This window comes from Saccopteryx bilineata, chromosome 1, assembly GCF_036850765.1.
Source record: "Saccopteryx bilineata isolate mSacBil1 chromosome 1, mSacBil1_pri_phased_curated, whole genome shotgun sequence".
NCBI classification, from domain to species: domain Eukaryota; kingdom Metazoa; phylum Chordata; class Mammalia; order Chiroptera; family Emballonuridae; genus Saccopteryx; species Saccopteryx bilineata.
The window spans coordinates 222,824,251-222,839,014 of NC_089490.1; the positions used below are offsets into that span (position 1 = coordinate 222,824,251).

The following is a 14,764-nucleotide window of genomic DNA, read 5'->3' on the forward strand; positions in this document are numbered from 1 at the left end:
CCTAAACTTATTATATGCCAGAGCAAAAACTGGAAGGATGCAATATTTTTTAAAATTACAGCTTTCAATTGTAGCTTTGGTTTCCTTTTCTGAATAAAATAATTGCATGGAATTTGCATCTATTGCATAATAGTTCTTGGTTATAGTAGTAATGAAGGTTAAATATTGTACCATCAATATATTGATAATATTTGACATTTTTTCAGAAAATGAGATGCCACTGAGTAATTCTAATTGTTATTTATCTGTAATTCCTTATATTACACCCTGCAAGGCCAATAAAATACTCTTTTAGAATTCTCCACCAAAGTATTTCACTCATAATTTCCTTCCATCCTGTTACTCATTCATAGATAATCAATGGAACTTTCTACACCTCTTAATCTCAGAGTCCTGTGTTAACTATTTAGTCCTGTATCAGTTTTCAACAAGTTACTGGCATTTGAGCATGAGTAATAATATATCTTACCTTAGTTTTCAGCAGTCTATCTTAAAAGTCTTTTAGATAACCCCTTTAATTAAAGCTTTTCAATAAGCTTTAATCTCTTGGGGAAAAGAAAAATTGTCAGAGACCACACACTTCTGTGCAAAGGCCATTAGCTGGCCCTCTCCTATACATCTCCAGCCTTCTCTTTGTTTGCTAATAATATTTGTTTGTCTATCTATAATTATAGTAATTCAGAAAATGGCTGGAAAGCATAAGTCTTTGTGCTTTATACCACGTTGGATTGTCTAGTAATCAACAAATAAATGCACTGCTTTAAAATGCTTAATATATCTGGTGTCTGTTTCTGCTTTTTATAGGAGGAACTCTCTGGAATGAAAAATCAGATACAGGTAGTTGTGCTTGACAATAAACGGCTCCAACAAGAGTTGAAATCTCAGAGACAAGAGGAGGCGATGAGGGAACAGACCTTTCTGGATGTATCTGTGAGCATTTTTTTTTAAGATTTTATTTATTGATTTTAGACAGAGGAGAGAGGGAGAAAGGCAGGAGGGAGGAATGGAAAGCATCAAATCATAGTTTATTCTCCAATGTGCCTTGACCAAGCAAGCTTGGAGTTTCAAACCAGAGACCTCAGCATTCCAGGTCAGTGTTTTATTCACTGTGCCACCGCAGGTCAGGCATCTGTGAGCATTTTTAAAAACCACAATTGTATTTTAGTTTGAATGTTCCCTCCTACCCCCTCCCCAGCCTTCTGAACTGCTTGGATTTTCTATTTGAAGTTTGGCGAAAGCACTATGCTTATATTTGCTTGGGGCCTCAAACACTGAAATTCACTGGGGGTGGAATGAATCCTCAAACGAAATGATGTACTGATGTTTAATACCTACTCCAGTTTCCTCTTTGAGCATACCATTTATGGTTTTGCCCATATGGAAAGAGCAGGTCTGAAAGTCGGATGTGTGTTACATGGGAAAGTTAGATCCAGAAACAGTTCAGAACTGTAGCTTATATTGCTGTCATATTTCTCTAAAACATTTTGAGCTCTGAATTCCAATGAAGTCTAATTAGCAGCATGGGGTATCAGAAAGGACTGGGCGTGAAGGTCCAAGAATCAAAATGTTAATCTTCCCATTGTCTCGGATCAACTGGGTGTTTAGCAAATGCTGTAATTTTGTAGGACTTTTCAACACAGCTTAACCTTCACTGACACATAACAATCACTCTGGATACTTGTTGACAGGGCAAATTGCTGGGCTCTGTCCGGAGAGTATGATTGGATTGGTCTGAGTTGACTCTTTAAGTTAAAAATATGAAAAATAAATAAATAAATAAATAAATATTTTCCCCAGTTATTTGAGAAAGAGAGGGAAAGGAAGCGAGAGAGAGAGGCATCGACTTATTGTTCTATTAGTTGTGCACTCATTGACTGCTTCTCATGTGTGTCCTGACCCGGGATCAAACCTGTGACCTCGGCACATGGGGATGATGCTTTCTTTATTCAGTGAGCCACCAGCCAGGACCAAAAATACGAACTTTTAACAAGTTGCCTGAGTGTTTCTAATTTCAGTGGACCACATTTTGGACAACAGTGAATGCAATGATCTCTATTAATTCTGTGATGATATTTAAATAGTGTTTAAACTTAGTATCTCCTAATGACTTGTCAGAGATACTTTTGCCTTGGAAATGTTTTTCAGTCTTGCAAAGGGATGCAGTTAATCAGAGCTTGTTCTGCTTTTTGAGACAAATTCAACTTTCCTTGGGGAAGTTTTAATACTTGCCCATTGCAGCTTTACTTTGCAAGAGATCTTGGTGGTTTCGACGTAGTTATCATCAGTAAATCACTTCTGTTAAGAAAAAGTATGTCTTGCCTGACCTGTGGTGGTGCAGTGTATAAAGCTTTGACCTGGAATGCTGAGGTCATCGGTTTGAAACCCTGGGCTTGCCTGGTCAAGACACATATGGGAGTTGATGCTTCCTGCTCTTCCTCACCTTCTCTCTCTCTCTCTCTCTCTCTCTTCTCTGAAATGAATAAAATAAAAATAATTTTTTAAAAAAGTATGTCTTAATGTTTTACCTAGGTATCCTCTAATTTTTGTTTTTAAAGATGTTTCTTTTTAAAATTTATTTACCTGGCCTGAGTATAAAGCTTTATAATCCTTGAATTCTATGTTCTTAGAATCTGCTATTTAGAAGTAGCTAATTGTGTTAACTTTAAGTAATGAAGTGAGCTGGTAAGTATTTCAGTTTCTTTTTCTGCAGTTACATTTCAGCTTATGATCAGCCATTCTCCCTCACTGTATGACTTTTTCTGTATAATTACACCATTATCTTATTAATATTAGTGGTTGAAAATTCCACCTTAGTTGCTTATTATTTTAATGTCATTTGAAGATTACACAGCCATACAAAAAGGACATAGAAGTACCTCATTTTTAAAATATATACATACTTTTTGCTTTTCTTCCTAATATGTAGTCACTTAGCAAACAGTGACTCAATTATTCATAATCTTCAATATTTATACAATGGCAAAGGATTGGAAGAAGGTGAAGCGAAGTGAGAAAGGAAATTAGGCAGACAAGTGAATCAGAGGGCAAGAGAAGTGAGTAAAGCAAAAGAGGAAGGAAGTGAGGGTAGCAGCACTCGTGCTTTGCCATAGGAACAAAGGAAACCTGCTAAAGAAAGCTACAGCCACCATTAGAGAGAGGAAGAACAAGCTTGTAGAGAGGTTTGTTTTGTTTGTTTACACATCCTCATGAGCTAAAATATAATGCAAATATTGCAACGGTTGTTTCAGATGTCCCAAGTGACCATGACATCTATTTAATGTTAGTCGTCTGATTTTTTATTGTCCCAATATTGTCACTTCTACTTTATACTTATATAGGTGAATTGAGGCATTTCAGCAACCTGTGCATGAACAATGTGTCTTAATGTAAATGAAACTTCTTTTCAGAATATCTTAAATATAAATAGATCAGAAGATAGCATCTTCCTTTTTTTTTTTTTTTTTTTTTTTTTAACTCTTTTTAATGAGTCTATTGCCATGTAGATCTTGCCAAAGATCTTGGTGGATTTTCATATAGATTTTCAGTGTTTCTTAAGGCCTTCTTTTGGAAAATAATTCAAATAGCTATATACTAATAATTCATATTTATTGATGGCTACATGGTTATGATGTTCTAAGCACTATATCAAGCACTTCATTTACATTATATTATTTCAGTTTTACATTAGCCATACAAGGCACTGTTATTATATCTATTTTCAGATGAGTAAATTAAGATACACAGTGGTTAAGTAACCAAAGTAACTGGTCTAATGTCACACAACTAGAGAATAGCAAAGCCAGGACTCAAACATGGGACTGTCTGACCCCAAATCCATCCCCCTGCCTGTCTGCATAAAATAAGGATAGCTTGTCAGTATTGAACCAAACCATTTTTGTTTGCCCTGGGATAAAAGATTCTCCTCAGAAGAAAAGAGCCTCCTCTTTATTGTTTCTGAGTTTTAGCCTTGGACTTCAATGGTAACCGACGTGGCTTTTAGCTTTTAGCCTAGTTTGACCTAGCAGTTGAAGAAGCAAGCAGATTGTTTTAAAAAACCTAAATATGTTTAAAGACTATTTCATTTCCATTTTTATTTTTAATCTCTTTTTCTTATAAAATTTCTCTTCATGGAGGGCTTTTTGTGAGAGTTCAAAAATTATAATATTAAAATACGCTGTTTATTGCCTGATAAGGCGGTGGCACAGTGGATAGAGCGTCGGGACTGGGATGCAGAGGACCCAGGTTCGAGACCCCGAGGTCGCCAGCTTGAGCGCGGCTCATCTGGTTTGAGCAAAAAGCCCACCAGCTTGAACCCAAGGTCGCTGGCTCCAGCAAGGGGTTACTTGGTCTGGTGAAGGCCCACAGTCAAGGCACATATGAGAAAGCAATCAATGAACAACTAAGGTGTTGCAATGCGCAATGAAAAACTAATGATTGATGCTTCTCATCTCTCTCTGTTCCTGTCTGTCTGTCTGTCCCTGTCTATCCCTCTCTCTGACTCACTCTCTGTCTCTGTAAAAAATAAATTAAAAAAAAATATGCTGTTTATTAAAAAATTTTTAATACGCTGTTTATTAGAAATTTCGGCACGTGTGCTTATTTAAAGCTCTAGGAGATTTTTTTTAAGAAGCAAATTTCAGAACCATTTCTTTCCATGTCTATTCTCATCCCCTTCACTACCAGCCTCTCCCCTCAATTAAGAAATTAAACATTTTCCGTGATCTTCAGGGATGTAAATATACTTACATTTAAAAATCTTGGTCAAATACCATTCAAATTGTTCAGAGCTATCTATGAAAGAACAAAATGTCAATTAGACCAGCACTTTGTTCCAAAGAATGACAATGTTTATATCATAAGTTAGTGATCTGGGGTCTACATGCTTTCTCGTTTCTCCACAGGAAATTCATACCACTACTGCCCCTCACCCCCACCTTATTGCTCTCCAAGACAACTCTGAATGCAATCTGATCTTGGGAGATTTGTCCCTACCTACCAAGTCAAGTTTAAACTTATTATTTAATCCTTTCCAGATCCTTATTTGGCTCTAGCTTCACCTTCTGATATGTACTGCCTTGTACTTCAACCTCTAGTGGTGCTGAATTGCCCGAGTTCCTTGCAGCTAGACTATTTAACACCTCTGTGACTTCTCTCATGATGTTCTTTTCATGGCATGCCCTTCCCATCTAGCTTACTCTTTTTTATACGTCTAGATATCATACCATTGTCTAATCTTCCCCCAAAAATATTCCTTGAATCTCTCATTGCTCTTAGTGACCCTTCTCTGTAGTGGCATAGTCCTCCCCTGCACATGCACCTCTGGCCTGCCACTGAGCTTATTAATTGAAATTATCTGCTTAGTTGTTTGTCTCCCTCATTAAACTCCTAGAGGATAAGATTGGATTTGCTTATTTTTACCCTCTGAGTTCTTAGCACCAAGCCTGAACATGATAGGTTCATTATACAGAAATGTTTGCATTAAACTGAACTCCTAGAACATATGGAAGAGAATCTCAGAATTCTACTTTTGAGGAATGCCGTTTACCACATTCATGCACGGTATGACATGCAGTACAGGTCTGTGTATGGGGACTTGTTCTCTCTTGTGGCTACGACCATATTCTTTGCCCTTCGCAAGATTCCAGTTATTGTTTGTTGAATTAATAAAAGTACATTAGTCCTTGCTGCCCACATAAATTATGCAGAACTTTGGGCTGCTATTTCATTGAATACTGAGGGGATGCCAGAGGTGGAAGACTGAGCATGAGGTCACCACATTCTGTTTGTGGACCTGTTTGATGAACACTGAACCAATATTTCAAATGAAAAGCCAGATATCGGGCGGATTTTCTTTTAATTAAAAGATTTTTTAGAAATAAGAGTTTGCATTCACACATGGCAGCGATTGACCGGAACTGGCAGCATCTACGTCTTTTAGATGGGTTGTCATGGTCCCTCCTGCTTCTATTGAATCTCTGACATGTGGGCTACATGTCGGTTCGGTTTTTACCACGTACAGTTTAACTTGCTGAAGGTAAATCCTTCTCTGGCAGGGTATTAAGAGCATAGTGGTTTGGGGTGTGGACCCTGGAGCAGGGCTGCCAGGGTTCAGATCTTAGCTATGCCACCTATTAGCTGCTTCCTACCTCTGTAACTGAGCAAGGCACTTGGTGTGACTCAGTTTCCTCATCTATGAAGTGGAAATAACAATGGAACTTGCAGGGTTGTTATGAGGATTAAATGAATTAATACATGTGAAGCACATAAACACTGTCGGGCCCATAGTAAATGCCATTTATATTAACAACTATTCTTAGTCACGTCTTGTGTAATGTGGAAAAGGAAAGGGAAACTAAGAGAGGGCTGTGTGTTTCAAGAGTACTTATCTTCGGAGAAGCAAGAGGTACGTTCATTTGTTGACCACATTGTCATGCAGCCCTCTTCACTCATTTACGTAATTGCCTGTACCCATAGGAATTTGGCTTTGTAGTGCTTGTTGTAGAATATTACCCAGGTAGCTAGAAAATGTACAAGGACGATTGCTTCATAGCTCAGAAGCATCTGCTTTTATCCTTCCATCGCAGATATGAATCAGTATTCCATTTCAAAGCATGCATGTTGATTTAAAGGTAAATATTGACTACAATTCCTGGCATATTTTATTTTAGGGAAACATGCAAAATTCTTGGATTAAAACAGGTGGAGATATGAGAGTAGAGGAAGCTCACAAGAAATCATTGTCCCATGGCAGTGCAGGTGTTATCAGAGCTTCCTCTGCTGGTGAGACTGAGAAATGGAAGCTAGAACTGGTGAGTATGTAGGTGCTTTCTGTTACACATCTACTTTTTTTGTACATTTTTTATTGTGGTAAATATACAAAACATAAAATTTAACATTTTAATAATTTAAACTGTACCGTTTTAGCATTTTAAGTGTACAACTCATTTCATCAAGTACACTACAATGTTGTACAGCCATCAGCACTGTCCATTTTTCAGAATTTTCATTATTCCAAACAAAAACTCTGTCCACATGAAACAGTAACTCCCATTCTCTTCTCTCTCCAGCCCCTGTAACCTCTTCTCCTTTCTGTCTCTATGAATTTGCCTGTTCTTGGTACCTGACACAAGTGCAATGAAACAATGTTTGTCCTCTTGTATCTAGAATGTTTTATTTACCATAATATTTTCAAGGTTCACCCATGTTGTAGCATATACTACAATTTCACTTGTTTCAAACTAAATAATATATACCACTGTACATACATATCACACTTTCTTTATTCATTCATTTGTTGATGGACTTTTGTGTTGTTTCTACCTTTAGGCTCTTGTGAATACTGCTGCTGTGAACATTGATTATTTGAGTTCATACTTTCCATTCTTTTGGGTATATATTCAGAAATAGAATTGTTGGATCACATGGTAAATTCTTCATTCTTTGTTCTTTCTGCTCCTGAGTCAGCCATTTCAATTGTCCTATCTTTTTAAGTTCGCAATTCTCTGTTCTGCTGCTCAGATCTGCTCTTAATCCCTTTGGTGAATTTTTCATTTCGGTTCTTATGTTTTTCAGCTCTAGAATATCTGTTTAGTTCTTTTTTATGATTTGTTTTCCTGATTTCTTTTAGTATTTTGTCCATGTTTTCTCTTAGTCCTTTGAGCATATTTAAGATAGTTGTTTTAAAGTTCTTGTGTAGTAAGTCTGATGTCTGTAGTTTCTTAAAAATGGTTTCTGTCGAATTAGTCTCTTCCTTTTAGTGAGCAAATTTTTCTTTTTTTTTTTTTTGTATACTTTATGATTTTCTTTTTGTTGAAAATTGGGCATTGAACTGAATTATTATTATACTGTGGTAACTCTGGAAGTCAAATACCCCATTTGCCTCAAGGTTTTGTCTTTTTTATTGTTCAAAGCTGTAGTAGTTCTTTGGTTGTGGGACTTTCCCAAATGATATTTGTAAAGTCTATTCCTTGTCATGTATGATCACTGGAGTTTCTTTTTCATTAGCTCATGTTCAGCTAATGTTTGACAGAGAGTATTTGAATGTCAGGAGCTAAAACATACAACCAACCAACCAACCACAGAAACACACACACACACACACACACACACACACACACACACACACACACCTCCTCTCCCAGGCTTTGCAGATTGACTTTGTCTGGGGTATTCCTTCACCACTTAGCAAGGGTTTCTCTGAGCCCAGAGATCAGCCTCAAATGATGGCTTACTCAGGGCTATCTGAGCACATATCTTCCCTGGGCCCCTGGGCATGCTTGTGGCTTTCTGAATTCCCCTGTATTTCCATAGCTTCTTTTGAATGTCCTCATTTCTCAAAGAATTTAAAATAACTTTATTTAAGATCAAATGATACTTTTAAATCCTTTGATCTGTAACAGAGCTTGTTGCTTCCTCTTGCTTAAAGTGTTCTTTGCATTAAAGTTGACACGGCAGAATTGGTCAACAATGATGAAAGTGTAAAAATAACACTGTAAATGGAGCGTTCCAAGAAAGGTCGAGTGGAGCGGTCAGAGTTTGGCTTTTGTCATTTACAGGTGTTACTGTCACAGTTTTCTAAAGGCTCTTTCTGGCCCTAATCTCCCTCCCTGTTCTCAGTTCCTAGTCCAAGTTTTACTCTATTATTTAGAAAAGAGTTCCTCTCTCTTAAAAAATCTAAAAGACTAAATAAATTGTATGTTTTTTTCTTCAGCAGAGTAATATATGATAGCCACTAATACCCATAAGATAAAGACTGATTTCCCAAACCATCCAAAATTTGCCTCAAACTACCTTTCCAGACTTCTGTTACTCCTACAATAATTAGTTATCAGCAAACAGACCACTTAACTACATTATAAACTTATTATCTACTTCCATTTCTCTTTGAATACTTGGGTGGTTTATACAGTCACCCCAACCTAAAATATTTTCATGTTATCTTCTACATATCAGAATATTGACAGCCTGCAAGGTGTAGTTCCAATTCCCCCTCCCATTCAACCTTCCCTCATTACATGCTCCCACTCCCCCCTTTCCCACATTAGAATTCATTTCCCTCTCCTATCTCCTCTTTGTGTTGTGTTTACAGCCGTTATAGATTTATTCTAGTCGTGTCCACTGTCCATCCCTGCATTGGTCACTTTTTTCAAGGATTTCACTCTTACATGTATTTCCTCTTGCTCTTGTATCTTTTCTTCCATTTTACTGCGTTATTCTCAATAGAATATGTGCTTTGCTACCTCCTTCTTAAAGCAAACAAATGTAAATTATATTCTCTTGACCCCACATTCCCTTCTATCACCCGACTATTGCTCTTCATACCCAAAGCTTTCCAACAGTTGTCTGTATCCACCTCTCCCTCCCTCATCACCCATTCTCTCTTCAGCAGACTTCAATTGAGCTCTACCACCAGTATTACCCTTTCCCTTTCTCTTTCCTTTTAAGGACATGAGTGGCCTCCACACATCAGTCCTCATCTTCTGAACCTTGCAGCGGGATTCTTGGTTGATCACGCCATCCTCCTTTAACTTTTCCAATGATCCAGTTTCACATACACTCAGAAAAGTCACAAAAAATGCACAAAACACAAAACTGCAGCTTAACGATTTACCACTAAACACCCATGTACCTGTCACCTGTAAGATGTGAAAAGTTGCCATGTCCCAGAAGCCCTCTCCATGCCCAGTCCCCATCACTGTCCCTTCATTGCCCGAAAGCTAAACAATATCTTGACTTCTATGAAAATTGCCTAAGCGTGATCCTTAAACACTCTGGTTAATTTTTGCCTGTTTTTTAAACATTATGTAAATGGGGTCAAACAGTTTGTATCTTTTCCTCTGGCTTACATGTTGAATGTGGCAGAAGTTCATTTTCATTGGACGGTTTACTGTACGAATACTCTACAGTTTAGTTATCTAGTATACTATTGATAGTATTTGTATTGTTTTCAGTTTGGGACTATTGTGAATATTGCAGCTATTCTTTTATATGGCTATGGTGTGCATTGATTGCACACATTTATATTGGTCATGTACCTTGGGGTGGACCTGTGGTCTTAGGGTATGTATGTGTATGTTCAATGTGAGGTTAGGGAAAACTTTTCCAAGGTGGTTTTTATCAGTTTAGACATCTCTCAGCAGCATATGAGTGATACAGAAGAAATGTACTTATTTTTATTTCTTTTCAAAGGAGAGGTTGAAACTTACCTATGAGGAAAGGGGTGAAATCCTGGAATCTCAACTGAGGATTTTGAGGTAAAGTTTCATTATCCTAGTATATAAACTAATAGCAAAAATATGAACTTAAAACATATTTAAATATGTGCTGAAATTTAATAGTCCAATTTGAAATAAAATTTAAAGTCTAATACATAACTAGAATAATACTAAGAACCAGAATACATGGCTTCCACTGTGCATGTTAATTATTTACTTATTTTAATCTGCTCTTATGCTTTTCATACCTATTCTTAATTCATTTTAGGCTTTCTATAGTGACTTTGTTATACTTTGATATATATTATGTTTTGATGCTTTAGTTTTTCAAGTTATATATTTCTAACTCACTATATTTATGGTAATGTGATTTATCTTGTCTCATTCAGAATTCAAATATGCCATCTTTAATTATATTAACACCACCTGACAATGACCTACACTTTGCTCCTTGCATCATTCTGTTTCTTTGTTTTCTTTTAGTATAATTTAAGACTATTGAGAGAGGCTGTTTCTTTTATTTATTTTATTTATTTATTTATTTATTTGTATTTTTCTGAAGCTGGAAACGGGGAGGCAGTCAGACAGACTCCCGCATGCGCCCGACCAGGATCCACCCGGCACGCCCACCAGGAGGTGATGCTCTGCCCCTCTGGGGCGTCGCTCTGTTGCGACCAGAGCCACTCTAGCATCTGGGGCAGAGGCCGAGGAGCCATCCCCAGCGCCCAGGCCATCTTTTTGCTCCAATGGAGCCTCGGCTGCGGGAGGGGAAGAGAGAGACAGAGAGGAAGGGGGGGGGGTGGAGAAGCAGATGGGTGCCTCTCCTGTGTGCCCTGGCCGGGAATCGAACCTGGGACTTCCGCACGCCAGGCCGACGCTCTACCACTGCGCCAACCGGCCAGGGCCAGAGAGAGGCTGTTTCTTTAAAAAAAAAAAAAAAGAAAGAAAGAAAATCACTACTCTTAGAAACTCTGACTGGCTTTATAGTAATTATTTCTTTCTTTTTCTTTTTTGTTGTTATAAGGTATCAGCACTTGAGTGTTTTGAACTTGTACCTGACAGAAATTGTCAGGGAGACCCTTTTACTTTGGAATATATTTCCAAAGTTCTTTTTACAAAGCCTTTGAAAGTCAGACTTTTTCATCCTGATACTTAAAAAGAAAATTTATTATGTCAGAAATATTATCTTGGGTATAGGGCAAAACCGGCTCTATTTTATTCTCAACTTTAGGCTGTCATTGGATTTGCTTTTATAATCCCTGGATTGCCTGTGGCTCTCTCCTCCCTCCCCAGGCTGCCCAAAAGTGCCTCATCCCAGGGGTTGAGATAATGTGTGAGGGCCAGGTGTCTTAATTACTGGCTTCTCCTCTGCGACAGTGAGCAAGTTGGGACAGCTATTAGGTCCCTAAGTATAATAAAAACTGACAACAGAGCATAGATTGAGCCAGAGATAAAGAGCCTGCCTTCAGTAGTCCAAGAACTTAAGGGCATCTTTCTCCTTTTTTGGAAGTTTTTTTTCATACAATAGGAAAGGGTTGTTTATGCAAGGAAGCTCAGTTGCCCAAATGACTTTGCGAAAAACTTGGAGAAAACATTATGCAAGAACTTTCCCATAAAGTTAAAAACAAACAAAACAGCCTCCCCACCTACACACACAATTTCTCAGCCCCCCTTTTTTTCAGAAAGCTGCATATTTCTAGTTAATGCCTGCTGCTTATGAAATCATAAGTGGGCAAGTTCTATATAACTTCTTACTGTAGCCTACTCTCTTTGTAATTTTTTTAAATTTTTTTCTTTATTCATTTTAGAAAGGAGAGAGAGGGAGAGAGAGACAGAGAGAGAAGGGGGAGGAGCAGGAAGCATCAACTCCCATATGTGCCTTGACCAGGCAAGCCCAGGGTTTCAAACCGGCAACCTCAGCATTTCCAGGTCGACGCTTTATCCACTGCACCACCACAGGTCAGGCTAGCCTACTCTCTTTGAAAACAGCTCTTTGTTGAACATAGTGGTTGGATAGTGTTTTAATGTTTTGTCCATTTCTCGGATCCATGTCCTTATGAAATCATTTAAGGTAGTCTTTATAAATTTTAAGAGGTTAACACTAGAAATTGGGTATTTCCCTCAACTCAAGGATGCTGTATTTTATCACCCACCTCTTTATGAAAAGAAACTATTGAGAATTTGCTTTTGTAGTTTAACTTTTGTTTTGTAGGTCATATAATATAATGGAGATGGGATTTTGTGAAAAGAAAGTCAATATCATAGGCAGACAAATTTGATAAGTACTTATTTAATATAGCCACATCTCATTTTGTTCAAAGTGTCAATTAGGATAATCACACCTGGAATTCAGGGCCATGGTCAGAATTAACAAGGTATTGCATGTAAAGCGCCTTGTAAGATGAGCCCCATAAATAACAGCAGTAGCTATCACTCTGATGCTACACTGGGAAGTAGTGTACTTTTACCAAGCCATTCAGTGGAACTTTCCTCCTTCTTTTTAGGAAAGACTTAGCTGAATGTCAGAAGAATTGCGAAGATCTTAAAGAGCGGCTGAAGCACAAAGAGTCTCTTCTTGCTGCTAATATCCCTAACCATGTTGGTGGTCTTTGTCTGAGATGTGCTCAGCATGAAGCTGTTCTTTCCCAAACCCATACTAATGTTCACGTGCAGACCATTGAAAGAATGACAAAGTAAGTATGCTTCTCTACATGGAGTCTTTGCTAACATGAGACATTATCTTTAAAGGGGCATTGTGTTCTTTAAACTGCATGCTAAATCACATGTGACTAATGTGAAGCTTCAAATAAATGGATTTTAAAAGGTTCCTTCATGTAGCTTTTTTTTTCTTTTTCCAAGTGAGAGAAGGGGAGATAGAGAGACAGACTCCTGCGTGTGCCCCAGCCGGGATCCACCCAGCAACCCCTGTCTGGACTTGATGCTCTGCCTATCTGGGACCATGCTTGCAACTGAGCTACTTTTAGTCCCTGAGGCAGAGGCTCCACAGAGCCACCTTCAGTGCCCAGGGCCGATGCACTAAAACCAATCGAGCTATGGCTGCAGGATGTGTAGAGAGAGAGAAGAGTGGGGGGAGAAGCAGATTGTCACTTCTCCTATGTGCCCTGACTGGGAATCGAACCCAGGACATTCATACACTGGGCCAATGCTCTACCATTGTGTATGCTCTACACATACATGCATGCAAGGGTACGCACGCGTGTAACTGGCCAGGGCCATGTAGCTTTCTTGAAAACAGAATAAATGAGTTCTGCCAACAAACTGTGGGTAACATGTCACTTTAGACAAATAATTTTCTTTTTAAAAGGTTTTCTATTGATTTGAGGGGGTGGTAAGGGAGAAAGAGAATGAGAGAAGCATCAACTCATTGTTCCAGTTAGTTCCATTTCACTATGCGTTCATTAATTTTCTCATATGTGCCCTGACTGGGAATCAAATCCGTGACCTCAGCACACTGGAACAATGCTCTATCCACTGCATCTACTGATCAGGATCTGGGCAAGTAATTTTCTCTCCCCTGGCTTCAGTCTTATCTTGAAGTGAGAAAATTAAAGTAGATAATCTTCACAATTCTGTTCATTTCTATGGACTCTGTAATGGCAAATCCAGCACCATTCTTAAAAAAAACTGAGTTTGAGAGGAATTCTTTAGATTTCACCCCATCTTGGATTTGCCTGCTGTAGTCAAGTGAGTTATTATCATGTCTTTATCATGTGCCTGTCGTGAAGAATACTATGAGTGCATTGGAAGAAGTTCCCACTCAGTATTAATTAATATTCCAGGATCTAAGGGTAAGTTACAAATGAGCTTTTATGTAATCAAAGATTTTATCTGGACTGAAATACTATAATTCTCTGTGTACATCTATTTTTGTTCTGTTTTCACTATTCCAGAGGAAGCCTTTTCCTGGGAAAATTTTATTCTGTGGTGGTTGAGAATTATTCTTTAATATATTATTCAGTGATGATTTATCGTGTGTGTTCTCCCATCCCCCCTTTTTTATCTCTATGCTCAAGGTCACCCTTATCTGTTTGGGCTCATTTAAATAACCCAAACATCACTTCCTCTTTAAGTATTCTCCTACTAGACTTGCCCCATTAGACTTGCCCCTTTCTTCTCTGATTTTACAATACATTCTGAATACTTGGAGGCAGCTGGGTCTTGTCTATTTCCAGACCCCTGGCTCTAGCAGAATGGGTTATTCGGCAAAGGTCCGCTGTCCACATGACCAGGCATTTTGGCATTTATTGCTTACCTGTCAGACGTCCTTCAGTCGGAGCTGGTCTGGAGAATGCAAAGACTGTGCTCATTAAAGTCAAGCCATTTTTGTTCAACATTTTGAACTTCGACCAAATCACTTTACTCCTCTGAGCCTGGAGTCATGTCTTCTGTTTTTTGGAGATAATCATACATTCCTACCTCATAGGATTTTACTGAGCCAGCTGAGCCCCTTGCTAGGGCACTGGCATTTGAGTCAAACTGCCTGAATCTGCCTCTACTGCTAACTTGACCTATTTTGTCTCCATTTCCCC

The 14,764-nt window shown here is 38.3% G+C and overlaps 2 protein-coding genes across 10 annotated transcripts in view; one reads left to right on the forward strand and one right to left on the reverse strand.

The window, feature by feature from the left end:
• CEP170 (centrosomal protein 170) overlaps positions 1 to 14,764 on the reverse strand; it is a 177,928-nt gene that overhangs the window by 121,702 nt on the left and 41,462 nt on the right. The window lies entirely within an intron of this gene.
• The window catches only part of SDCCAG8 (SHH signaling and ciliogenesis regulator SDCCAG8), a 246,613-nt gene that overhangs the window by 19,562 nt on the left and 212,287 nt on the right, over positions 1 to 14,764 (forward strand). For all 7 annotated transcript variants that reach the window (XR_010726186.1, XM_066236694.1, XM_066236702.1 and 4 more), the window contains 4 exons: positions 805 to 930; positions 6,669 to 6,809; positions 10,189 to 10,253; positions 12,719 to 12,907. Coding sequence is in view for 6 of the 7 variants with exons in the window: in XM_066236694.1 (XP_066092791.1) it covers positions 805 to 930; positions 6,669 to 6,809; positions 10,189 to 10,253; positions 12,719 to 12,907 (521 nt within the window). In the remaining variant the exon portion in view is untranslated. The remainder of the gene's footprint in view (positions 1 to 804; positions 931 to 6,668; positions 6,810 to 10,188; positions 10,254 to 12,718; positions 12,908 to 14,764) is intronic.